This window comes from Grampus griseus (genome assembly GCF_964374135.1).
Source record: "Grampus griseus genome assembly, chromosome: 2".
NCBI lineage: Eukaryota > Metazoa > Chordata > Mammalia > Artiodactyla > Delphinidae > Grampus > Grampus griseus.
The window spans coordinates 147209054-147236985 of NC_139018.1; the positions used below are offsets into that span (position 1 = coordinate 147209054).

Sequence of the window (27932 nt, forward strand, 5' to 3'; positions counted from 1 at the left end):
ATGTTGAATAGAGGTGGTGAGTATGATATCATCACACATTCCCATTTGCAGAGAGAAAGTTTTCAACATTTCATTGAGTATGGTTTTTCTGCTGTTGGTTTTATAGGGGTACCCTTTTTCAGATTAAGGCGTTTCCCCTCTATTCCTATTTTGCTTTTAGTTTTGGTTATAATGAAGAGTTTTATTCAGTTTTTTCCTGCATTTATTGAGCTGATTATATGGTTATTTTCTTTAAGTCTATTAATGTATGAATTGCTATGACTGTAACAAACACGGTCACACTGTATTGTTCTTTGTGTATTGCTGAGCTTGATTTGCTAGTACTTCATTTAGGATTTTTGCATTCATGTTCATGAATGAGATAGGTCTCTAACTTTACTTTCTCCTAGTGTTCTTTGTCATGTTTTGATATCAAGGTTACATTGATCTCATATCACAAATTTGTACATGTTTCTTTCCTCAGAAAGAGTTTCTATAAGATTGGTGTTTTTTTCTTTTTGAAATGTTTGGTGGAGTCTAAGGTGAAGCAATCTGGTTCTGGAGTGTTTTTTTTTGTGGGGGAGGGGGTTTAAATTATTATTCAACCTCTTTAATAGTTATGTAGGCTTATTCAGATTTTCTGTTTCTTATGGTCAATCTATGACAAAGGAGGCAAGAATATACAAGGCAGAAAAGACAGTCTCTTCAATAAGTGGTGCTTGGAAAACTGGACAGCTACATGTAAAAGAATGAAATTAGAACATTCTCTAACACCATATACAAAAATAAACTCAAAATGGATTAAAGACCTAAATGTAAGACCGGATACTATAAAACTCTTAGAGGAAAACATAGGCAAAACACTCTTTGACATAAATTGCATCAAGATCTTTTGGGATCCACCTCCTAAAGTTATGAAAATAAAAACAACTCTTTTGGTAGTTGTTTAGTGGTTTCACCAGGAGCTTGTCAATTTTGCCCTTTTGAAGAATCAACTTTTCCGTTTAGTGAATCTCTCTTTTGTATATTTGTTTTCTTTTTTTAAAAAAATATTTATTTATTTATTTGGCGGGATCTTCGTTGTGGCATGGAGACTTTTAGTTGCAGCATGTGGGATCTAGTTCCCTGACGAGGGATCGAACCTGGGCCCCCTGCATCAGGAGCATGGAGTCTTAGCCACTGGACCACCAGGGAAGTCTTGTATGTTTGTTTTCTAGTTCATTGATTTCTGTTTAGTGTGTGTGTGTGTGTGTGTGTGTGTAATTTTTTTCTACATTTTTGATTTGAGTTTTTATTTTGTAATTTCTTGAGGTAGCTGCTTTTAGCCCCTCCTTTTCTTATTAACACATTTAAGGCAATAAACTTAAGTACATCTCAGAACTTTTGACAATTAGTGTTTTCATTTTTCTTCCTTTCATTATATTTCCTGATTTTTATTGTGAAGTTTTAAAGTTAACTATTTAGAGAGATGTTTTTTAGCTTTCAGAAACATAGGAATTTCCTTTTTTTTTTTTTTGGCTATCTTTTGTTACTGACTTTTTCAGTTCTATTGTGGGCAGAGAGCAGACTGTATAATTTCAATCCTTTGAAATTTGTTGAGACTTGCTATACCCGACACATGATCAATTTTGTAAAAATTCCATGTGCATTTGAAAAGAATGTGTATTCTGCAGGTATTGGCTGCAGAGGTTTGTATATATCAGGTCAAATTTGTTAAATGTTTTTGTAAATCTTTTATATACCTAGTAATTTTTTCTTTGTTTTATGAGTGGTTGTGAGAGGTACGTAAAAATCTCCTGTTGTGATTTGCCTATTTTTTTCTTTCAGTTTTGTCAGTTTTTGCTTTATGTGTTATAAGATTATGTTAAATACATAAAATTTAGAACATTTCCTAATAAGCTGGATCTTTTTATTATTATGAAGTGACCCTCTTTTTTCTTAACAATACTTTACATTATTACACTCTTGCCAACTTTCTTTTTGATATTTTTGATGGTACTTTTGTTTTCTTTTACTCTTTTCTTTACAAACTTTTTATGTCCTTGTATTTAAGATGTATCTTTTGCAAGCAGCATGTAGCTAGATTTCTGTTTTATCATAGTTTTTAATTCAGGCTCAAAATTGCCATCTTTTATTGAAGCTTCTCTGTTTAGATTTAATGTAATTGCTGATATATTTGGGTTTAAATCTATCATCATAATATATGGCTTTTATATATCTTACTCCTTTATCTTTCTTCTTTATTGGCGGTAGTGTTGATAAAGCATTTTGTATTATTTTTTTCCCCATCAAAAGCTTGGTAGGTATTCATTATTTTACTGTCCTTTTATTGATTACTCTAGAGGTAGTAACTGTGTTCTCAGTGTATAAAGGTCGTCAGTTCCTTTTTGCAGTTTGACTTTTTATTTGGGATTCTTTTCCTTCTGCGCGAGGAACATCTTTAATTTCTGTATTGTTGAACTGCGGGTGATGAAGTGTTGGTTTATATAAACTATATCTTATTTACCTTTCTTTTTTGCAGGCATAGAGTTTTTGGTTGGCAGTTACAGCCTTTGAGCACTTTGACGATATTATTTCATTATCTTCTGACTTTTGTTGTTTTGGTTGAGAAGTCAACTTGCAGTTGTATTATTGCTCCTTTGAAGGCATTATGACTTTTCCTCTGGTTGCTTAAAATATTTTTTCTTTTTGTCTTTTTGTTTTCAGCAGTTTTACTGTGATGTGCCGAGGTGTAGTTGTCTTTGCATTAATCTGATTTTGCGTTCTGGTAATGACTGTTGAATCTGTTGCTTGACATCTTTTGTCAGTAATGGAAAATTATCAGCCACAATCTCTTTGAAAGTTAATTTTGCTCCCTTCTTTTCTCTGTTCTTGGGATTGCAGTGAAATATAAGTTAAGCCTTATTATCATATTCATATGTCTCTTATGCTCTTGTTTTCTCTATGCTTTCTTCTGGATATTTTCTTTTGAAATAGTTCTTAGGTTCACCAATTTTCTGTTCATCTGTATCTAATCTGATGCGAAACCCATCAGTTTAGTGATTTAGGTATTGTAGTTCTTCAGTTCTGTCCTTTCCATTTAGTTTCTTTTTATTGCTTCTTGTTCTCTGCTGGAATTATCTTTTAATTTCTTGAACATATCAAGTATAAAATTAAAGTCTGTGTCTAATAACTGCATCATCTAGAACTCCTCCTGTAAGTTTGTTTCTCTGCTTGTCACATATGGAATTTGGGCAGCAACTGATTGTTTTGGAGGTTCTTGAGTCTACTTAAGACCTAGTCAACCATTTATCATTATTAAAGGCTAGCTTTATTCCTCTTCCCTGTATTATTATTATTATTTTCCCTCAAGACTTATTGGGGAATGTATTCAATGAGTAAGTGTTTTAGTGTACAGTTTGTGGTAGAATTTGTTAGGGACATAAGGAAGTTTTAAAATACGGCCTTCTTTCAAAAAACTGATAATGTTGGGCAGATAATACTCACATATGAAATAATTATGTAGCAATGAAAGACAACATGGAATTGATTCAAATTATAACTTTTATATATGTAACTTATAATAAATAAGCTATAATAAATAATAACTGAATACAACTTGATAATTATAACTTTAACTTAATAATAATAATAAAACAAGTTAAATAAAATTATGGGATACTAACAAAAGACCAAACACATCAAAGAAACTAATGCTAGTATAGATAAGAATTTAATATATAATTTAGGAATGTATCACATTCCATTAGAGAAGGAAGAAATCTTTCAATAAATTGTTCTACTACAATTGATGACCTCTATGAAGACATATATTTTCATCTTAAGTCATATTCAAAAAGTAATTCCACAGTTTCTGGTTGGACATGTAAGATGATTAGAAGTTGTCACTCTATCTTAATAGCAGGTAATGAACTGAAGAACTGTAAAATCAACAAATCTACTGAGATCCATGAGAAAAGTGAGGCCACAGGATGAATTGCTGCCACGGAAGCTGGAAAGACAGAAGGGCGGATAGAATCACAACTTACAACAACCCACCAACAGAAACCTCTGCAGGAACCAGTGCTGGGGTAATGAGACCTGGATGTAACTGGCAAATTGCTGGAGGCTCAGGGCAGAAAAGTCTGAGTGAAAAACCCAGTGGGACCCAGTCTTAGGGGCTCCTCACACTTCTGTGGGGTTTTCCTCTAGTTCTACCAGACTCTCACAGAGACTGTTGGAGAACAATCCTCTCATGATTCCATCATGGGTAGGCACAAGGAACCAGCTTTAAATATGCCAGAGCATTCTGTTCTTCTTAACAAGGTGTGCCCTCATGAGAAACTGTTTTACCAGAGCCTAACCATCTGGTGTTTGGTTAGAGCCTAACTGACCTGGGGAAGTGAAATACTCAGCTCCCTCCCATTACTGAAGGCCTTTAACTGAAGTTCCTTCTACCCAATACATTATGTCTGCCTTTCAGAAAAATACTAGGCATACTCGAAGGCAGAAAACAGTTTGAAGAGACTGAACAAGCATTGGAACGTGGGTCAATATGGCAGGGATGTTGGAATTATCAGAACAGGAATTTTTTAAAAAGTTGATTAATATGCTGAGAGCTTTAATGGAAAAAGTGGACAATATTTAAGATTACATGTATACTGAAAGAGATGGAAATTCCAAGAAAGATCAAAAAGAAATGCTAGAGTGCAAGCACACCATAGCAGAAATGGAGAATGCCTTTGGTGGGATCATTAGTAGATTGGACACAGCTTAGGAAAGAACATCTGAGCTTGAAGATATGACAACAGAAACTTCCAAAACTGAAAAGTAAAAAGGAAAAAGACTGAAAAAAAGTAAAACAGAACATGAAGAACATAATAGGAATGCCAGAAGGAAAAGAAAGAGAAAGGAACAGAAACAATATTTGAAGCAGTAATGACTATGAATTTCCCCAAATTAATGTCAGACACCAAACTACATTCAAGGGAGAGAATGTATACATATAGCTCATTCACTTTGTTATATAGCAGAAACTAACACAACATTGTAAAGCAATTATACTCCAATAAAGATATTAAAAAATAAAAGAAGCTCAGAGAATACCAGGCAAGATAGATGCCCTCCAAAGGCAAGATAGATGCCCTCCAAACTACACCTAGGTATATCATTTTCAAACTTAAGAAAATTACGGAAAAAGAAGCAATCCTGAAGAAGCCAGCAGAAGAGAACCCTTTTACCTATAGAGAAGCAAATGTAATAATTACATCTGACTTCTTAGAAACCATGCAAGCCAAAAGAGTGGAATGAAATATTTAAGTTGTTGAGGGAAAAAACCCACCAGCCTAGAATTTTGTGTACTCAGTGAAGTTATCCTTCAATAGTAAAGGGGAAATACTTTCTTAGACAAACATTGATGGAGTTTTTTGCCAGAACAAATGTTAAAGGTTTGCAACTGCCTTACAACAAATGTTAAAGGAAAACAATACAGGTCCGAAACTCAGGTCTTCGTAAAGAAAAGAAGAGTATTGAGGAATGAGTAAATGAGGGTAAAATAAACTTATTTTTCTGATTCTTAATTGATTTAAAAGATCTGTTCAAAATAATAGCAACAGTGTTTTTGATTATGTGTGCTTATGTGCATGTACAGTGATTCTTGAACAATGTGGGAGTTAGGGTCACCAGCCCCCCAACACAGTGGAAGATCTGCATATAACTTTACAGTTGGTCCTCCACATCTGCGTTTCCACGTCTGTGGATTCAACCAACTGCAGATCATGTAGTACTGCAGTAGTATTTATTGGGGGAAAAAAAATCCACGTATAAGTGGACCTGCACAGTTCAAACCCATGTTGTTCAAGGGTCAACTGTACATGCTTTTGTATGTTTATGCATAAGTGAAAGGAATGACAGGAAACAATATCGGGTTTGGAAGAGAGAGATTGGAATATTTTATATTATGAGGTATTTGTTCTACATGGGATATGAGGTATTTGTACTACATGTGAGTCAGAAAAATAAACATGGGGTTAGTTGTAAATGTATATTGCAACCACTAAAAAAAAGTAAAAAAAAAACAGTGTAATATGGTAAGAAAGAGAGAATTGTTACATATAAAGTTCTCAGTTAAAATGACAAAAGACAGAATGTGTGGAAGACAAATACGCACAATGAACAAAGGTAACAAATAGAAAACAGTAACAAATCTGAGAGATACTAGTAATCCATCTATATCAATTACCTTAAATGTCAGTAGTCTATAGCAATAAAAAGATGAGATTGTCAGAGTGGATCAAAAAACAAGACCTAACTCTGTGTTGTCTACAAGAAACCCATTTTAAATATGAAGACACACATAGATTGAAAGAAATGGGATACAGAAAGATATACCATACTAACACTAACCAAAAGAAAGTAGGAGTAGCTGTACTAATTTCAGACAGAGCAGACTTCAAAGCAAGGAATGTCATCAGGTATAAAAAGGGCCATTACATAATAATAAAGGGGTCAATACTCTTAAGATATAACATTCCTTAATGTCTCTGTGCCTAACAACAGAGTGTCAAGATATATGAGGAAAAACTGATAGAACTGTGGGGAGAAATAGATGAATGCAGTATTATAGTTGGAGACTTTTCACCCCCCCCGTCAGAAATGGACAAATCCAGCAGGCAGAAGATCAGTAAGGACATAGTTGAATTCTTCACAACAATATCAGTGAATTGGATATAATTGATACCTATAAACTGTTTCATTCTATGACAGCAGAATACACATTCTTTTCAAGTTCACATGGAACATTCACAAAGATAGACGACATTCTGGTCTATCTTAATTAATTTAAAAGAATGGAAATCATTGCAATGTCTGCTGTTAGCCCACAATGGAATTAAACCGGAAATCAAAAACAGAAAGATAGCTCAAAACCCTAAAATACTTGGAAATTAAACAACACACAGGTCAGAGAAGACATCTCAAGAGAAAGTTTTTAAAGTTTTGAACTAAATTAGAATGAAAATACATCTTATCACAATGTGGGATGCAGTGAAAATAGTGCTTTGAGAGAAGTGTCTATAATAGAAAAGAGGAAAGATCTAAAATCCGCAATCTAAGCTTCTACCTTGGAAAGCAAGAAAAAGAAGAGGAAATTAATTCAAAGTAAGCAGAAGAAAAGAAATAAGAATTAGAACAGAAATCAATGAAATTTTAGGTAGGAAATCAATAGAAAAAATCAAAACAAAAGCTAGGTTTTTTGTTTTTTTTGCGGTACGCGGGCCTCTCACTGTTGTGGCCTCTCCCGTTGCGGAGCACAGGCTCCAGACGCGCAGGCTCAGCGACCATGGTTCACGGGCCCAGCCGCTCCGCGGCATGTGGGATCCTCCCGGACCGGGGCACGAACCCGTGTCACCTGCATCGGCAGGCGACTCTCAACCACTGCACCACCAGGGAAGCCCCCAAAAGCTAGTTTCTTGAAAAGATCAATAAAATCAGAAGTTACTAGATAGGTTAACTAAAAAAAAAAGAGAAGACACAAATTACTAATATCAGAAATAAAAGAGGGGCAATCACTACTGCTTCTGGACCATGAAAAGATAATAAAGGGATATTATGAATAACTGGTGAAAAAGTTGATAATTTGATAACCTAGGTAAAATAGACCAATTCTTTGAAAGGCCAGATCTGCCAAAAATCACACAAAAAGAAGTAGACAGGGCTTCCCTGGTGGCGCAGTTGTTGAGAGTCCGCCTGCCGATGCAGGGGACACGGGTTCGTGCCCCGGTCCGGGAAGATCCCACATGCTGCGGAGCGGCTGGGCCTGTGAGCCATGGCCGCTGAGCCTGCGCGTCCGGAGCCTGTGCTCCGCAACGGGAGAGGCCACAGCAGTGAGAGGCCCGCATACCGCAAAAAAAAAAAAAAAAAAAAAAGTAGACAATCTGAGTAGGCCTATATCTTTTAAAGAGATTGAATCAGTAATTAATAACCTTCAAACACAGAAAGAGCCATGCCCAGATGTGTTCACTGGCGAATTCTACCAAACATTTATGGATGAAATTATACCTGTTCTCTGCAATCTCTTCTAGAAGGTAGAAGCAGAGACAATACTTTCTAACTCATTCTTTGAGGACAGTATTACCCTAATATACAAATCAGACAAAGACAGTACAAGAAGGAAAAAAAATCCCAACAAAACTACCATTGGCCAATCTCATGAACATAAATGTAAAAATCTTCAACAAACTATTAGCAAATTGAATCCAATATTGTATAAAAAACGTTATATACCACGACTAAGTGGGATTTATCCCAGGTGTGAAAGGCTGCTTCAGCATTTGAAAGTCACCGTAATCTATCACATCAACAGGCTAAAGAAGAAAAACCATGTGATTATTTCAATAGATGCAGAAAAGCATTTGACAAAATTCAACACCCATTCATAATTAAAACTTATAGCAAACTAGGAATAGAGAGGAATTTCCTTAACTTGATAAAGACTATCTACAAAATCCCTACATTAACACCATACTTAACAGTAAGAAACTCACAGGTATCCCACTAAGATCAAGAACAATGTCCCCTGTCGCCATTCATTTTTAACATTGTTCGGAATTCCTAGCTAATGCAATGAGAGAAGACAAGGAAATAAAAGTATACAGATTTGGAGTGAAGAAATAAAGCTGTCTCTGTTTGCAGATGACATGATTGTCTATGAATAAAATACAAAATAAGTGACAAAAAACTCTTGGAAATAATTATAGCAAGATTGTAGGATACAAAGTTAATATACAAAAGTCTCATCACTTTCCTATATACCAGCAATGAACAAGTTGAATTTGAAACTAAAAACATGTTACCATTTACATTAGAATCCCCCAAATGAAATACTTAGGTATAAATCTAACAAAAATATTATTAAAAGATTTATTTGAGGAAAACAAGATTCTGATGAACAAAATCAAAGAACTAAATAAGTGGAAAGGTAACTCTTGTGCATGAATAGGAAGACTAATATTGTCCAGGTGTCAGTTCTTCCCAGCTTGATCTATAGATTCAGTGCTATCCCAGTCAAAATCTCAGGAAATAATTTTGTGGATATCGATGAACTGATTCTAAAGTTTGTATGGAGAGGCAAAAGACCCAGATAGCCAGCTCAGTATTGAAAGAGAGGAACAAAATCAGGGCCTGATACTACCCAACTTCAAGACTTGTTATAAAGCTATAGTAATTAAAAGTGTGGTATTGGTGAAGTAATAGCCAAATAGATCAATGGAACAGAATAGAGAGCCCAGAAATAGACCTACGTTAATATAGTCAGCTGATTTTTGACAAAGGAGCAAAGGCAATGCAACAAAGCAAAGTCTTTTCATCAAATGCTGCTGGAGCAACTGGACAACCACACACATACAAAAATGAACCTAAGCACAAACCTTATGTCCTTCACTAAAATTAGCTCAAACTGGGTCATAGATCTAAATGTAAAATGCAAAACTATAAAACTCCTAGAAGATAACAGGAGAAAACCTAGATGACCTCGGATATGGTGATGACTTTTTAGATAAAACACCAAGACATGACCCATGAAAGAAATAATTGATAAGGTGGACTTCATTAAAATTAAAAACCTTTGCTCTGTGAAAGACAGTGTCAGGAGAATGAGAAGACAAGCCATAGACTGGTAGAAATATATAAAGAAGTCTTAAAACTCAACATTAAGAAAATGAACAAGCTGATTAAAAAATGAGCAAAAGAATTGAAGTGATACCTCACCAAGATGATATACAGATGGAAGGTAAGCACATGAAAAGATGTTCAACATCATATGTCATTAGAGAATTGGAAATTAAAACAACATTGATTTACCACTATATCTATTAAAATGGCTAAAATCGAAAACACAACACCGATCGCTGATGAGGATGTGGAGCAGTAGGAACGCTTATTCATGGCTGGTGGGAATGTAAAATGGTGCAGCCACTTTGGAAGACAGTTTGTCAGTTTCTTTCAAAACGAAATATACTCTTAGTGTACAATTCAGCAGTCATACTCCTTGGTATTTACCCAAAAGAGCTGAAAACTTACTTACACACAGAAACCTATACAAGGGTGTTTATAGCAGCTTTATGCATAATTGTCAAAATACAGAAGCCACCAAGATGTCCTTCAAGTTGACTGGATAAATAAACTGAGGGGCATCTAGACAATGGAACATTATTTGGGACTAAAAAGAAATGAGCTATCAAGCTATGAAAAGGCATGGAGGAACCTTAAACCCATTTTACTAGGTTAAAGAAGCCAGTTTGAAAAGGCTATATATCCTGTATGGTTCCAACTATATGACATTCTGGAAAAGGTAAAACAGCAGAGAAGTAAGATTAATGGTTGCTAGGGATTGTGGGGAGAGGGAAGGATGACTAGATGGAGCACAGAGAACTTTTAGGACAGAGGAACTATTCTGTATAGCATTTTAATGTCTTTATGCGTATGTGAAAACCTATAGAATGTACACCACCAGCAGTTAACTATGGACTTTGGGTAATAACGGTGTGTCACTGTAGGTTTGTTGATTTTAAGACATGTGCCCTCTTGTTTGGGATGTTGATAATCAGGGAGGCTGTGGGAGTGTGGGGGTATGGGATTCTTTGTATTTCCTGCTGAATTTTGCTGTAAACCTAAAACTGCTCTAAAAAAATAAAGCTTATTAATATTAATACCTTAGAAAAGTTATTCCCAGATAACAGTACTGATGAACCTAGTGGCAGGGCAGGAATAAAGATGCAGATGTAGAGAACGGACTTGAGGACACAGGGAGGAAAGGGGAAGCTGGGACGAAGTGAGAGAGTGGCATGGACATATATACACTACCAAATGTAAAGTAGATAGCCGGTGGGAAGCAGCTGCATAGCACAGGGAGATCAGCTCGGTGCGTTGTGACCACCTACAGGGGTGAGAAAGGGAGGGTGGGAGGGGAGGCTCAAGAGGGAGGGGATATAGGGATATATGTGTACATAAAGCTGATTCACTTTGTTGTACAGCAGAAACTAACAGAACATTGTAAAGCAATTATACTCCAATAAAGATATAAAAAAAGTTATTCCCAGATGGATTAAGAAGTCAGTATTTAAAAAAAATTGTATAAAAGAGGAAAATACAATTGAATATTTTTCAGACTTGAGTGTGGAAGGACTTCTCATCATTAAAGGTGACCATAAGGGGAATACATAGCTAGATTTCAACATTATAATTTCATTTGATGTTTACTAAAAGACAGACAAAAGTATTTTGTGAATAACTTTAATATGTGAAGAAATTAATATGTAAATGGGAAAATAGCATGAATAGACTATCAATAAGAAGTAACTTCAAATTGCTAGTAGAGTTTGGGAAAATTTTAACCTGAACTAAGTCACAAAGAAATGCACATTATACAATGAGATTAATTTTTAAATTTTATGCATTATTTGATGTAAATACTTTAAAATATTTATATATTTGTTAGATGACATAAAAATAAAACAAAAACTTGCACCCCTCCACCAGAGGGGTAGAAATCAGAACACATTTGATGCTGTGTATTCTCCCAGTGTGTTCCTCCTCAATGCAGCCTGTTTTTCCTGCCCCCCTCAACTATTCTCTTGTCCTATCATGTTTATCATTTCCTTGCAATAAAAAGTTTCCCCATATATGTATGTGTCACCAAAAACTCCTTGTTTGATTTTACTTATTTATAAGTTTTTCCTGATTTGCTTTCTCTTTTATCTTTTTTTCCCCCATTTGTAGCATTTGTATGATAGGAAACAAGGTACTTACATAGATGGAAGGGATTGCATTAAATTGGATTTGTAAGGATAGAGAATTACTGGTATTGCCTGGAGGCTTGCCAAAGTTACTTGGACCAGCTTACACCCATCAGAATAACTAGTGTCAAAAAACTACAAAATTATAAGTGTTGATGAGAATGTGGAGAAATTGGAACCCTTGTGCACTATTGGTGGGTATATGAAATGATGCAGCTGCTATGGAAAACAGTATGGTAGTTCCTCAAAAAATTAAAAATAGAATTGCCATATGATACAGCAATTCCACTTCTGGGTATTTGCCCAAGAGAATTGAAAGCAGGGTCTTGAAATATTTTGTATACGCATGTTCATAGCAGCATTATTCACAATAGCTAAAACGTGTCCATCCACAGATTAATGGATAAGGAAAATGTGGTATATACATGCAATGGAATATTATTCATCCTTAAAAAGGAAGAAAATTCTGCAGTACGCTACAGTATGGGTGGATCTCATGGACACTATGCTCAGTGAAATAAGCCAGCCACAGATGGACAAATCCTTGATTCCTCTTCTTTGAGGTACTTAGAGTCATCACAGTCATAAAAACAGAAAGTAGAATCATGGGTGCCAGGGACTGGGGTGGGTAATGGGCAGTTAGTGTTTAATGGGTATAGGATTTCAGTTTACAAGGTTAAATGAGTTGTGGGGATGGATGGTGGTGATGGCTGCACAGCAATGTGAATGTATTGATACCACCGAACTGTACACTTAAGAATGGTTAAGATGGTACATTTCATGTGTATTTTACCACAATAAACGAAATTGGTAATTTTACTGGGAAGTTTTTGGGTTTTTTTTTTTTATTAAACTATAGAACTCTTGAGAATCACTGCGAGTCTGTCATATTCCTCAGATGTGTTGGAGCTAAAAAAAAAAAGATTGAGGACTATATTGTGTATCTCTACAAGTTTTCTGATCTTTCTTTTTGATGTCTTAATCTTTGATATAACATAAACGAAGGCTTACTCTGGGACTTTATTGTTTATATAATATAACTGGAAAAGTTTAATTTTATAAGTCTATATCAAAAGTTTATCATGTTCATAACTATGCTGTGCACCTTGGAAGACAGATGAAAAATAAGACACGTCTTTTCCTTACTTGAATTAATAAATTCTTTTTAGGAATTTAAAATTATTTGTACAAGGCAATACATTTGTAAGAGATGAATAAACAAATTACAGTTAGAAGACACAAGAGAATTGAGTATGATTCTTGTGAAAGCATTGGTCAGCAACATTTGCATCGTAGTAAGTCCTAGAAAGAACAGGGAATTTTTAGTAATTAGTAAAGGGGCAGGGAGAACATTCTAGACAGAGAGAACTGCTTAAACAAAGGGATAGAGTTATGAAGTTTGGGGACACATTTAGAAATTTTGAGTAGTTCAGTTTAGTAGAAATATAATATACATTCAGGTACAATAGACTAAAGTTTGGTTTGGCCAAAATAAATTAAAGGCCTTATATGATAAGCTGTAGGTGCCTAGAATATAAGAAACTAATTTTCTAAGATTTTCTTTTTATTGACAAACACCTAAATTACTCTCCTTATATCTAGCCACATTATTAATCATATTTACTAGCTAATGGAAGGATTTTTGTTTACCTTATTATTATATTCCCAGAGCATAGAATGCCTAACATGTAACAAGCATGCCTGAAATGAATGATTTTAGATTTCATAAGAAAGGAGAATTTCAGTGATTGTACTTTAAAGAGATCTTGTCCTAATAAGTCAGGTTGTTTTTGGTACTTTTATAACATGCATCCAAGCTTCACTGTATTCACCTGACTTGGGTTTGCATCTTTGCAGTGTTCTATAACTATGAGCATGTTCTTTATGGTGTACCTTCATTACCAGGCATATCTACCTGTGTGACTCGGTGTAGGTAGATGTCAAAAATCTTTGGCTTTAACTTTACATCTGTTTTCCTGAAGTGTAGCATTGCTTAATTCTTTAATCTTGAGTTTAATCATTTCTAGGAATTAAGTGACATCACTTTTAGAATTTCTGCTACTAGTCTACTATATTCTTCTGGTTGTTATGTAAATAGTTATATTTGCTATTTATTTTAGTATTTGTAAATGTTAGCTTTGCCATTATATATCTTTGTATTTCTGAATAAACTATTCTTAACTTTATATGTATTTTGAAAACATCAGTTGAGTTATATATATGTCAACTGTACCTGTTTGTATTCTAGTGTTTGTTCCAAGGATTGTAATACGCATCCTTGATTTAACATAGTTTCTCTTGAATTAGTATAATAAATACCATTTCACATAAAACGTAAGAATTTACAATGATATAATTACTTACTACCCCTTCCCCTCCTTTGTGCTATTGGGTTGTCATCTATATTTTACTTCTACATATGTTATAAACCTAATGATACCTAACAATTATTTTTGTTTGCTTTAAACAGCCAATTATCTTTTCAAGAAATTAAGAAATTTTGTATTTTCCCACATATTTACCATCTTGTAGTGTTAGTTAAGCTAGAAGTAGTATCTGTTTTGTCTGAATTCTCACAACATATATTTTGTACCATTTATGTCATATATAACATTACAGTTAGTAGTTCCATGTATATGTCAGATTGCCTTTGCGAGTTTTATGTTTTTTTCTGTCAAGGACTAGAGTTCATACATTTTAAAATACTTCATTGTGTTTAGCTATTGCCTTACACAAAATAGGCAACATTTTTTTAAGTGTGCAAGAATGACTGAAATTTTGTTCTTTTATCCGAGTATTTGTATAATCTGACAAGTTGTATTTTTACAGTTCACCATTAGATGTCACTTTCTAACATTTTATATTCTTACCAATAAATTCCATACCATATTGCTTATCAGATTTGGAAAGTTGACACTCCTATACAAGTGCACTTAAACTGAGAAGTTTCTGTACATTTTAAAGTGGTTACTTTCTAGAACAGAGACATTCATAAATAATAATTATAATTTAAAAAATCTCTTAATTTTATATTGAAGTCTATACTGAACCAACTAATTTTCCTTAAGTTTTCTTTAAAACTTGAATGCTGCTGTTGTTTTTGATTCTTAATTGTTTTGTAATTCTGAAAAGCACTTTCTTATTTCAGGAGCCTAACTGATCCTAGACTCACCAGAAGAGAGTCTCTAGTTAAGCTTTAATGGCAACTGCTGGTTTTATTTGGGTTTTTTGGAGAAAGAGGGAGAATTGACTTAGCTGTGAAAAGAAATGTAGAGGTGGAGAAAAAGATTCATGAGGCTCTCCTGGCCAGTCATGGAATACAATGAAGTGCTAAGAATGAATTTTCCTTTTTATTCTCTCCTCTTAAAAGATAGGAAAGGTCAGGTCAAGGAGATTTCAGCCATCCCCAAAACTTTGATGTTTACCTATGCCTAAGGGCCTCAACATCATAACCTGTATGATTTAGGGGTCAGGTGTCTCGGTGCCTAACAGGTCCCTCTGTGCCCAGTGGAGAGTCCAGGCGTGTGGCCTCTTCTTACAGTACCATCTCTCATCAGACATTCAGGCTGCGACTCCGTGTATTCCCCCAGTCTTGCAAGGACACAGCTGGTGGCCATTTTCCTCAGTCTATTCAGAATATTGAAATTTGAATAAATTAGCAATGTTGTTTCCTAATAACATAATGAATGACCAACACCTCATCCAAGCATCTGAACATTTCTAATAATGTGGGTCCATCCATGTCATCCTCTGGTATACCAACCTCCAGCCTTTCACACCTCAGCCAGAAACAACTATTCTATATTTTCTGTTTATGGTTTTATTTTTTAAAAAAAGGAATGTTGTTTTCATTATCAGTATGTCTATATTGAATTAAAATATTTAAACCATGAGTATAATAAACTAAAGTACTTCTAATTCGGACATTTAATTTCCATTTTGCATTGATCTGTCAAATTACACACAATGTAATATCAAAAATGAAATTTTATATAGTAACACTTTTGCTTTATAATAAATTTTAAATGTATATTTCTTTGACATATTGGTATAAGATGGCCACTCATTCTTCTTGGGAAGACCTTTTTTACTGTTGGTCTTGTAGTGTCATTCTTTGTGAAGTAATGAAATGAAAAGTTTTATGGAGTAATTGGTGATGTGGATGGTAGAAAATAAAATAAAAAGTTGGCCATACTATATATTGAGGTGCTGAGAGTGTTACTTATATTGATGATAATTCATTTTGTAACCCGTGCTTTTCCCTTATGTTTTTGTATATTGCTACAGCTGAAGGAGTAAACAGGTCATGGCACGCTTAACAAAAAGACGGCAGGCGGACACAAAAGCTATCCAGCATCTTTGGGCAGCCATTGAGATTATACGGAATCAGAAGCAAATTGCCAACATTGACCGTATTACAAAGTAAGTAATTTTAAACAAAAAAAGTCTATGTAAAATTTTATATAAGACTTTGGGAGAAAAGGTCCAAAGATTATTTATTTATTTATTATGCTAATTAACATATATTACAAAGTACTAGATACTTTGCCTTACAGGAGTATAAAGTTGTTAGGGAAATAAATACTGAAACATACACAAGCAACTTGTGTTTAGAGGTTGTATAAATGAATATTAGATAAGTAAAGTATCAATGTGTACTATTTCCAATAGTACACTAATAGATTTATACTTCTCAAAAATTTTTTAGCTCTTGAAAACAAGTCCTTATTTAAGTATTTTGTTAAAAAGGCTTTTAGTTAATCACTTGCTTTTATGTAAGCTATCTAAAAGTCTACTGTTCATTATTCATTTTAATGTATGAATAATATATGCTACCATATAGCTTGGTGTAGGTATAGTAACATCTTACTAGTTTGTAGCACACTAACCAAGAATTTTTAACAATTTCATTTTATATTTTAGAAGTTAGAGTAAATATATCTTCAGTTGACAGAAGAAAGTTCTTAATTTTCCAATGCTGTTTATCTTGGCAGTCCAAGATTCAGAATAGAAAAAAATTAGACTACTGTATGAATACTCTATTTACATGTTATGTACTAATTATAAGGGAGTCTTCAAATAGAACTTGATTTTGTTGTGTTTGGTGTTTTTAAAGGAATAAAGTTAATCTTTTAAAATGTTTGATATTTTTTCGTAATTTAAATAGAATTTCTTTATACTTATTCTCCAACACATTCTTTAGATGCTACCTATAAAAATGGAAAACAGATGATTTACGAAAGCCCATTTAATTAAGTGCTTATTTTTGTCGTTATTAATAAGTAACAAAGTTAAGTATCAGATTTTTGTCACTTAGCCATATTCTAGTGAAGAAGATTATAAAGGTTACTTGAGAGGGAAGGGACATGAGAAAGAAAGATGATGCTGTATATTGCTTTAACTCTATATTTAACCCTTTGAATATTTTAAAGTTGTCCATGTACAACTCCTAGCTCCTATAGGTGAATAGAAGGGAAAAAAAATAGGTAACAGCTATGTGGAAAATAAGAATAAAATAAATAGTACATAATAATTAAATTACTTTTAATATTGGTGATATTGGAATAAAAGTTTTTTTTAACAACCTCAAAGGAAAAAAAGCCTTAAGGATTTTCCTGTGGTTGGGATTTTTAAAAAACCCATAGTTTATGTATATCAAAAATTACTTACAGAAGAATGTAGAAATCTTTGGATTTAATTTTTTAAATTAAAGTCATTTAATCTTGACTGAGCTATTTCAACTTTACAGGCTATTACTTCTTATTAATGCATGGCATCTTTCTCTGAAAGCTCTAGGGACATTCTCTAGGAAGCTGTGGGAATCTCCAGGTGACATGTATAGAGTTTGGCTGACAAGGTTGCTGATATGGGTGTCAGAGTAGTCTTTGGATGACTGTAACGTGTGTACATGTGTATACATGTTAAATTGTGAGCGATGCAGAGGCTGTTGACAGCACTGCACACCTCTTCTCGTTGTGCACAATGGATTGTCCATAAACATTCTCTCTCCTCCTTTCCTCATCAGTACAACCTTAAGGGTGCCAAGGCTTATTTACCTTTCTGTCCTAAGGTCCATCCATAGATCTTAAGATAGATATGAATAAATTCATTTACCTGCCAAATAGTCATTGTTTCATCAGTCTTATCTAAAGATGAAAAAAATACTGAGAAAATCAGAGGGTAAGTGTTTGAGTGGTTCCCAGTGTTTCTTCTGCCTCATCTCATCTGAGAGTATGTCATATTCCTTTTTATTACGGGGGTGCATTTAGAGCATCTTGTACTTCTTTCATAACACTAGTCACATGTGTAATTATTTCCCTGCCAGACTGTCAGCCCTGGGAAGGAGCTGTCTAGATAATTGCCTAGCCCAGTGCCTTGGCTTCTCAGCAGTGTTAATTTCCTTGCTCGTAACCCTTGCCAAGGTAAGTTAGGAAGAAGAATTGGACCATGACAGGAAGTCAGATCTTTTGCTTTAAAGTCTAATAATCTTATTCTGTATTCTAAATAGGTAAATACTTTTCAAGCTTTAGATTAATTTTAAATCAAGGTACTCTGCTTAGTTACAACTAAGTCTGAACATAGAGGTATCTTTAATCTTTATCCAAATATCTTAAGTTACTGAAGGCTTTAGTAGAGTTGATGTGAAGAATGTATATGTAGTCATTAAGTTTCATTCTATATTTGACTGGTGAGTGACTCCATAAAAATACAAACTGTACAGCTTCAGTCACGCATTAAGTTTTGGGCTTTGGGGTCATGGCTCTTTATATTTTGAAGCCTGGCACATCCTAAATACCATACTTTACCTCTGTATAATGTTTTAGTTCTGCTTGTTTTTATTTAAAATGTCTTTTAAGTCACTTTTAATCTATAGGTTTCTCATTCATCTTTTTTTGTTGTTTTCCTTTGCAATTTATTTATCTAAGGACCTGGTTCATTTGCTCTGTTGTTTCCTATAGCCTGCCTTCACTGGTTTCATCCCTGTGGGTGTACTTTAACCTGCTGCTCATTCCTTTGCATCTCATGGAAATTAATAGTTGATTCTAAGGCTTGGGGGTGGGGGTGAGACTTCTTCATAGGTGGTGATGTGTTCTGCCCTCAGGAGGCCATAATGTATTTCATCTGGTGAGGTTAGTACTAAGCCTGGTATGCAGTGGCTAGATCCAATAATTCATTAAGGATTGCAAAATAGTGATAATCTAGTTTTATCTTTTCTTTTTTAACTGGAATAATTCTATAAGGACATAAACTTCCCATCATGTAGTATATGGTTATCATGTGTTATCGTTCATATCAGAAAGGTAGAATAACTGATTCTTTTATTTACCAGTTTTCACAATAGCATCCTCTAATGGCAACCAATTAGGTTTTTTTTTTTGTCATTTGGAATTCATGCGTTTCAATCCATTTGATATATATCAGTCTGTTTCTGATATAATCCCTATTGATGCTTAACTTTTCCCTTCTTTGACAATTTGGAGCCTCTTCACGTTGGCCCCTGAAGTTCCTCTCTGTTTTCTGACATGACAGAATTTTTTCAGGCTCATCTAGGATACACCCTGCTCCAGTCCTGGAACCACTGATTTCTCCAAGGGTCTCTGGTTTCTCGCAGTTAGAAATTATGTTTCAAGAGCATTTTTTGGCCTTCAGTGTGCTCATTGCTGCCAGGTTGGTCTCTCTTTCTAGGTCTTTTAGTGGACGAGTTAGGAAATACATATAATTGTAAAAGAAAAAAACTACATTATGAATTCATAATGATATTTTCCCCTTGAATTTATGGCTACGGGTTTTTACTGAGCTATCTAAAATCTTTAACTCCTTTCTTACACAGTAAGAGTCATGATTCTTCAGGACATCATGGATAATAACATTTTAGAATATCATGTAGTTACTCAATTGTTTCATCCCAGGCTGTCTGAGAATAATAGCATCAACACTTAACTAATAATACATTTCATGGAAACCATATAAGTTGTCTTGCCCATCTTTAAACAGTTGTGCAAATTCTAAACTGTCACAGAAAATAGCAATTATGTATTATACTTTCTTCCTTACAACTGCCATTTAGTCTTACTTCTCCAAGTAAGTGTGTATTTCATGCTCACCACTGATATCTAAAGTTCATTCTCTAGTACATTCTTTAAAAAAAGTTTTTCACTTCCCCACCCCTGCAGTTTTATTGAGATACAGTTGACATATAACATTATATTAGTTCAAGGTGTACAACGTAATGATTTGATATATGTTTATATTGTGAAATGATTACCACAGTAAATATAGTTAACATCCATCACCTCTCCTAGTTATGAAATTTTTTTTCTTGTGAAGAGAACTTTTTATACTCTCTTAACAATTTTGTATTGTTAACCATGCTGTACATTACACACCCAGAACTTATTTATCTTATAACTGGAAGTTTGTGCCTTTTGTCCACCTTCACTCATTTTGCCCACCCCCAGCCCCTGCCTCTGGCAACCAACAGTCTGTTCTCTGTATCCATGAGTTTAGTTTTTTAAGAATCCACATATACGTGAGATCATATAGTATTTATCTTTCTCTGTCTGACTTATTTCACATAGCATAATGCCTTTAAGATTGATCCATGTTGTCACAAAATGATGGGATTTCCTTCTTTTTATGGCTGAATAATATTCCACTGTGCATGTATACCATATTTTCTCTATCCATTTGTCTGTGGATGGACACTTTGGTTGTTTCCATGTCTTGACTGTTGTAAATAGTGCTGCTATGAACATGAGGGTGCAGATATCTTTTTTTTTTTTTTTTTTTTTTTTTTTTTTTTGCGGTACGCGGGCCTCTCACTGTTGTGGCCTCTTCTGTTGTGGAGCACAGACTCCGGACGCGCAGGCCCAGCGGCCATGGCTCACGAGCCCAGCCGCTCCGCGGCTTGTGGGATCTTCCTGGACCGGGGCACGAACCTGCGTCCCCTGCATCGGCAGGCAGACTCTCAACCACTGCGCCACCAGGGAAGCCCCGCAGATATCTTTTTAAGATAGTGATTTCATTTTCTTTGGATAAGTACTCAGGAGTGGAATTGCTGGATCATATGGTAGTTCTATTTTTAATTTTCTGAGGAAGCTTCATAGTTTTACATAGTGGCAGCTCCATCTAGTAGATTCATAAGCAAGACTTCCTGGGGACAAATATTTGAGTTCTTGCAGGTTATAATAACAGTTGGTCTGCAGCCTTTTTACTTAAAAGGGAATTTGGTTCGATATAAACTCCTTAGCTTTTATTTTCTTTCTCTGAGGTTCTTATATATCTTATCTATTCTGGCTTAAAGCGTTGCCATCAAAAAATCTGTTGACAAGTTGATTTTCTTTCTGTTGTGACTTTGTCCTTTTGCCTAGGTTCACAAAGATTTTTTTTTCTTTGAAGTCTAGGAACTTGACCGTGTCTCAGTGTTGGTCATTCTAGGTTGTTTTGTTGGGTATACAGTGTCCCTTTAATATGTTTTTTTGAAATTTTGAAAATTTTACTTTAAAAATGATAACAGTTTGACCCTTGAGCAACATGGGTTGAACCGTACAGGTCCACTTATATGCGTATTTCTTTCAATAAATACACACCACAGTACTACGTGATTCATGGTTGGCTGAATCCAGATGTGGAACCGCACATACAGAGGGCTGACTGTAAAGGGAGACAGAGATTTTTGACTGCGTTGGGGGTGAGGCGGACTCTAACCCCCGTGCTGTTCAAGGGTCAATTGTATATATATCATCCATGGACTTTTATTATCTTGTTTAGTTGTCATTTATTGGGACCTTCTCTTATACTGTGTTGGTTTCTTTTCCTATCTTCTATATTTGTAATTTTCAGTTTGGGCAGTTATAAATAAAGCTACTATATATTTTTGGTTTTTAATATTTTCTTTCTTTACAACTTCTACTTATGACGTTTTCTGCTATGTACTCACTCTTGTGTGCCTTTTACTTTGGACTTTTTACTTCTGAAGTGAATTTTTTCATTTACTTCGCATGTTTAAGTCATTTCTGAGTTTTTCTAATTCTGATTTATATCTTTCCTATATCTTAGCATCATCTTCTTAACGTCTTTTCACGTGTTTTAAAATAGTAGTTACAGTTTTCATCTGTGTTATAGGCACATCGCTCAGACGTGCTTTCATTTTAAGGATGTCCTGCTTCTTCAACCACAGTCCTTTCATGTGAAATCAAGCTTCCAGAACTTGTGTCAGGGAAAGGTGGTTGAGAATAGTTTTTCTAGATATGGCTCTAAAGCATCTTCTTATGTCACTTTTATGAAGAGCTTAACAATATGGCCTCATATTTACCATGATTTCCTGCTTCTTCTGTACCTTCTTCCAGAATCGTAATTTCTTTTGTACCCATTGTCCTTACATTGGAGATCTTTATGACCAGACTTCAGTAGTGTTTGGTACTTTTATTACTAGCAATTCCTCTACACTGTGGAGCTCTGTACTGAAAGGGAGCTTTGGATTATTAATTTTGAGCGTTCATAGGTCTCACTATGTTCTAGCCCCTTAAGGCTTTACCATGAATTCACAAATTACCATCAATTACCTGCAAATGGAAGTGTGTAAAACCCTACCCAGTTTCAACTGCTGTTCTCAAATTGGCCCACTTTGCTTTTCAGTGACTGCCTGTTGGTTGTTTTATCCTCCTATACTCACTTCCATTAGGTGGTCTGTTGTGTCCCTTGCTTTCTCCTGCACTGGTGTCAATACCAATTGCGATTGCAGCTCTTGGAGATTTGTCCTCACCTACTAAGACTTTGGGATTCATGGGGATTCTCATCACTTAATTTTGTTGTTTATGTTGTGCAGGGGTTGGGTTGTTTGTTTGCTTTGGCTAACTCTTCTAGTAACTTTATGTAGAGGGTTTGGGAGACATTAAAAACCATGTTACTTCTACCATCTTCCCAGCTAACAGCAGTCTTGCCGTTTTTCTCAAAAAAAAAAAAAGTTGTTAAAGGTACTGTGTATTTTCTGAAGTCCTAAAGCAGAGCTAAAAGTGGTAAAAATTCCTTCTAGCAGAGGCAAATTCAAGGAACATTTTTCATTTTTGTATATAACACTAGACACATCAGAATCTACAGCAGTATCATCCTCAAAGGATCATTAAAATATTAAATTTGTGTTGAAATTTAAAAAGAAATTTCATGAATAGAAGCTTCAGGTCCTCCAAGTTAATCGAACAATTAGGGACTAATAACAATTTCTTTAACAAAATAGGATAATTTTTCTGTGTTGCAAATGTTTCTTCCACCTAATATGATGATGTCTAACTTTCAGGGTTCATAGCAGTAGCCTCCTGTTAGTTGTCAGTACACCTCCCTTGGAAAAAGAGTCCTGAGTCTTTTTTACCACTTTTTTTTACTTTTCTTTTTTTTTTTTTTTTTTTAACCTGCTAGTTTTCTGTTCAAAAAGGAGTAGAAAAGGTGCTGTAAATTAGAGAATCACTGTTGAGATTTATTGAATATTTCAAGTATTTAAAAAACATCACTAAGAGAAACTTCTTTGACAAGTTCTGTTATTTGGGGATGTGTTTTTATAAAAAGAGTCAATCTGAAATCAAAATACATGTATGGGATGAAGTTTGATTGTTTAAAATTAATGGGTAACCTATGCCTCTGATTTAAAAGCTCATGTTTATAAATTTGATTTAATGATGATATAAAATTCCATACATGTCTGCACTTGGAAACTAAATAAGCACAAATAAATTTTGGCCTCTCCAAAATTTTATAAAATATAAAAAAACATTTTATATTTTTAGAAACTGAAAGATGTTTTATGATGTTCTAGTCATCATAAGATGGAAACAAATGATTCATTTTATCATAAAAAAGAATATACGTTAGTCAGGTTAGATGAACATAAGCATAGGCAAGAGTAGCTTCTCTTTTAAAGGTCTATAAATGCTAAATTATAAGTAGCACATATGAATTCATCAATTTTTTGACATTTGGATAGGTGTAATGAAATTAAAACTTAGAAATAGTTGATTGCTTAGCACTTATATAAAACAAATATTTATAAAATATTTTTATGTTTAAAATCGTGATGTTAGCCCGTGTTTTACAGTTTTTAAATCAAGGAGCAAAGAGGTGAAGATTCATATGACAATGAAATCAGTAACAGAAATGAAATTTAAACTTTGAATCCCTAAGATTCCCAATATGATTCATAACTCATTGTCAGGTTATGTTTTAAAACGTCACCTATATTTTAATATCCAATAAAAATAAGTTACATGTCATTTTTTCCTCTTTAATCCAAACAAATAATTCATATCTAATTTGGATAATTATAATATAACATTAGAGTTTCATAAGTATTCTAAGTAATAGTTATAATTTAAAGACATATTTTTGAAATAAGTATGGATTTTATATTAGTCTCTGCCAGCATTATTGGCTAACATTATTGGTGTCATTGGGAGAGGTCAAATTAATTTTTTTGTTTACTGTTGGAAAAAGCAGTTGAAACTTTCTTTCCTGTCTTGAACAACTTTGATTTTGTGTTTCTAGAGGTAACCATGTTTGTGACTAGCATGATTAGACTAACATTGGATTGGTTGACTTAGTCCCATTCAAGTTAATGTTTCAGATTAGGGCATCAATTAATTACATGTATTGCTTACTTTAGGGTCAAACCCCAGTTAGAAAATGTGACCTCTGACCTCTTGTGACATGTTTGGCATTGAAATTTGAGTTCTCCTGGAGTTCTTCCTGTCACTACAGACAGACATAAGCCCAAACTGTAAGTCTTCTTCATGTGTAGGTTGCCTTTGAAGTTGCAACTAGGTACACATTATTTATTTGTTTATTTATTTATTACAGTTCAGTTTTATGAAACCCATGATTTCTAGGAACTATTTGTTAAGTTATAATTTTGTCTTTGTCAATTTCTATTCCCTCATAAGATTTATTGTAGAATAGGAAAATGGCCATTGCCTAAGTTACTTCTTTGAAAATAAAGTTAGTTTTAAAAAATTAGCAGTTAATGTTATGCTGTATATGTACTTCCAAGAATTCTTCATTCTCATAACTACATTCTCATTTCAATCTACATTGATTTATTCTTTCTTATATATCTTCTTATGGTAGCAGATTGGCAGGTACAGTTTACCACTGTTACCATTGTTATTTTATTTTACATAATAACAGCCTTACAGAAGAAGTAACTGATTCTGAAGAACCATAATCCACAATTCTACAGTGAGTTTTTTCTAGTGGCACTCGCCTTGGCTTGGATTGTTGTCTAGCTGTTTTCATGTTTCACATTTCTCTGCAGTTCTGTGATGGAAACATACAGACAAGGCACAGAAAAGTGTCAATAACCATTAAAGAATAAAACAATAGTACCAAATAATAGGAGAGGTATCACAGACAGAAGACAGCTCAGCCCCATGTGAGTGGAATGTTTAATTAATAACATGATAGACCTTATTTGAAGGGGCAGTCACTGAGGGAGAGTCAGGGAGGCCTTATGGAGGGTATGGAAGTGGTCAGGCCTTGGAAGTTGGATGGGATTTGGTGAGGCAGAGAGGGGAGTCAAAACAGAGGGACTGTAGAGTTTTGGGGGAAAGGGAATGAAAAGGCAGAGAGGCCCAGACTAGGAGGGCCTCTAATGCCAGCATTGAGATTTTAATCCTGTGGCTAGAGGGGAATGTAAATGTGTTTGGAGTATCCTAGACTGGATAGATTGAATGGTCCTCTTAAATGTCTGCTCTTCCCTACCTGGCCTGGGTTTTAGCCTTGAGTAATTTCCTGCCTTTGCAGTGGCAGCAGGTTCCTAATTGGGGCCTCTGGTCTCCTGGTCTTGCTAGTCTGTTTCCTCTTCCCGTCACTGGTGTCAGAGATGTTTTTCAAAAACACTATCTTATCAGATGTTCCACAACTGAAAGCCTTCTTCTGTTGCCGATGCTTTCCCAATCCCTTGTTCAGGGTGTCAATACCTCGGCCTTCCTCATTTGCATCACCTCTTGCTGTTTCCTGCTCAGAATGGCCTGTACTGCAGACACTGGGCTCTTGAGGGCCTCAGCTCTGCTGTGTTCCACACTTGGCTGGGATGCCAGTCCTCCTGGACTTGTCCACTAGACAGACTCCTTTTTCAAGACATATCTCCTAGGAAGTCATTTCTGACACCTTTAAGTTGACCTAAGCCTCACATTTTATCAGTTTTCTAGATTTTAGGTCTGATTATGTTCTTGATTTCCCCATTGTGTGTAAAGTGCAAATACTTGAACAAGCTGTTTGTGCTGAGCCTTTCACAGTCGGACCCTAACTTTCCTTCCTTCCATGACCTGCCTCCCTCAACTCAGAGTCCATCTGATGAGACTGTTCTCAGTTGCCTCAGAACCCTATTATTTTGATTCTTTATTTTGTATTTTTCCTTCATTAATGGACAGAACATCCCCTTTCTTTTAAGATCCAACTCAAACATGATTTCCTTTGAGATATTGATTTATTCCTCACTATAACAAATCCCTTTACTCTTACTCTTTGCTCACATAGTAACATGTATAAAGCTGAATTTTTATTATGTGTTATAGCCTTTTATGATCTTTAAAAAATATTTCTGCTTCCTTTGCTGTTTGTGAGCATCTTGAGGGTAGGGCATGCATCTTTCCTACCTTTGGATCTTAGTATGAAGCATAGTAGCTGGGGCAAGATGCTGAGAAAAGGTTTCTTAATTATAATAAATATTCGGTTGCATTAACTGAAGAAGTAGTTTCAAAGAAGATTATAATAATTGAGAACATCGAGTCATTATTTTGTGACAAGCACAATGCCCTATATGATTTCTCATTTAATTTTCACACTGGAACTCCGTGAGGTCTATTGTCATTACCCTCATTTTGTTGATGAAGATGATGTTTAGGCAGGTGAAATAAAATGCCTACAGCCACACAGGTTTCTGGCGGTAGAACTGAAATTTGAATATAGATCTAATGTCATAGTCCAAGCTCCTAACCATTAAATGTTTCCTTTTGATATTTAATGAATTTATATTTGTATCCTTGCAAACTTTGAAGTTTTAAAAACATTGTCGTCTACTCGGTGTTTCCATATTATCTCATTTCAGCCTAACAGCAACTCTGGTTCATTTTAGCCCCACTTTATGGGTAAAGAATATGAGGCTGTATGAGTAAATTATTTGTCACAGGTTAAATGTTAGAATTAGGGAGAACCTAGTTCTTCAGAGTATAATCTAATTTTAAAAATAAATTCATTGATGATGCTGTTTAGGTTTGAAGTTTATTACTTTTTTGTTCAATGCAATCTTAAAATATTTGTTATATACCTATCCATCTATAAAGCACCTAGTGGCAGATCATTATTATTACTTCTAATTTTTTTTATTGTGGTAAAGTATACAGAACATAAAGCATACCATCTTAACCATTTTTAAGTATGCAGTTCAGTGGTATGAAATACTCTCACATGGTTGTGCTGCTGTCACCACCACCCATCTCCACAGCTCTTTTCATCTTGCAAAACTGAAACTCATTACCTATTAAACAGTAACTCCTCCTTCCCCCCAGACCCTGGCAGCCACTATTCTACTTTCTGTTCCTATGACTATGACTACTCGAAGTACCTTATATAAGTGGAATCACACAGTATTAGTCTTCTTCTGACTGGCTTATTTCATTTAATATAATGTCCTCATGTTCATCCATGTTGTAGCATATTGCAGAATTTTCTTTTTTAAGGATGAATAATATTCCATTGTATATATAGACCACCTTATGTTTATCCATTCACCCATCATTGAACACTTGGGTTACTTCCACGTTTTAGCTGTTGTGAACAGTGCTGCTATGAACATGGTGTACATATACCTCTTTGAGACTCTGCTTTCAGTTCTTTTGGGTATGTACCCAGAAGTAGAATTGCTGGATCATATGATGATTCTATTTTTAATTTTGTGAGGAGCTACCATACTGTTTTACACAGCAGCTGTACCATTTTACATTCCCACCAACAGTGCACAAGAGTTCCAAATTTTCTGTGACCTAGTCAACACTTATAATTTTCTGTTTTGATAGTAGCCATCCTGATGGGTGTGAATGGTATCTCCTGTTTTGTTTTGTTTTGTTTTTAATTGGAGTATAGTTGCTTTACAATGTTGTGTTTCTACTGTGTAGCAAAATGAATCATCTATACACA

General features: G+C 34.7%; 1 protein-coding gene across 1 annotated transcript in view; it reads left to right on the forward strand.

The window, feature by feature from the left end:
- ZMYND11 (zinc finger MYND-type containing 11) overlaps positions 1-27932 on the forward strand; it is a 137359-nt gene that overhangs the window by 38613 nt on the left and 70814 nt on the right. Inside the window, exon 2 of the mRNA XM_082647856.1 lies at positions 16038-16172. Coding sequence (XP_082503982.1) covers positions 16057-16172 — 116 coding nt within the window. The 5' untranslated portion in view covers positions 16038-16056. The remainder of the gene's footprint in view (positions 1-16037; positions 16173-27932) is intronic.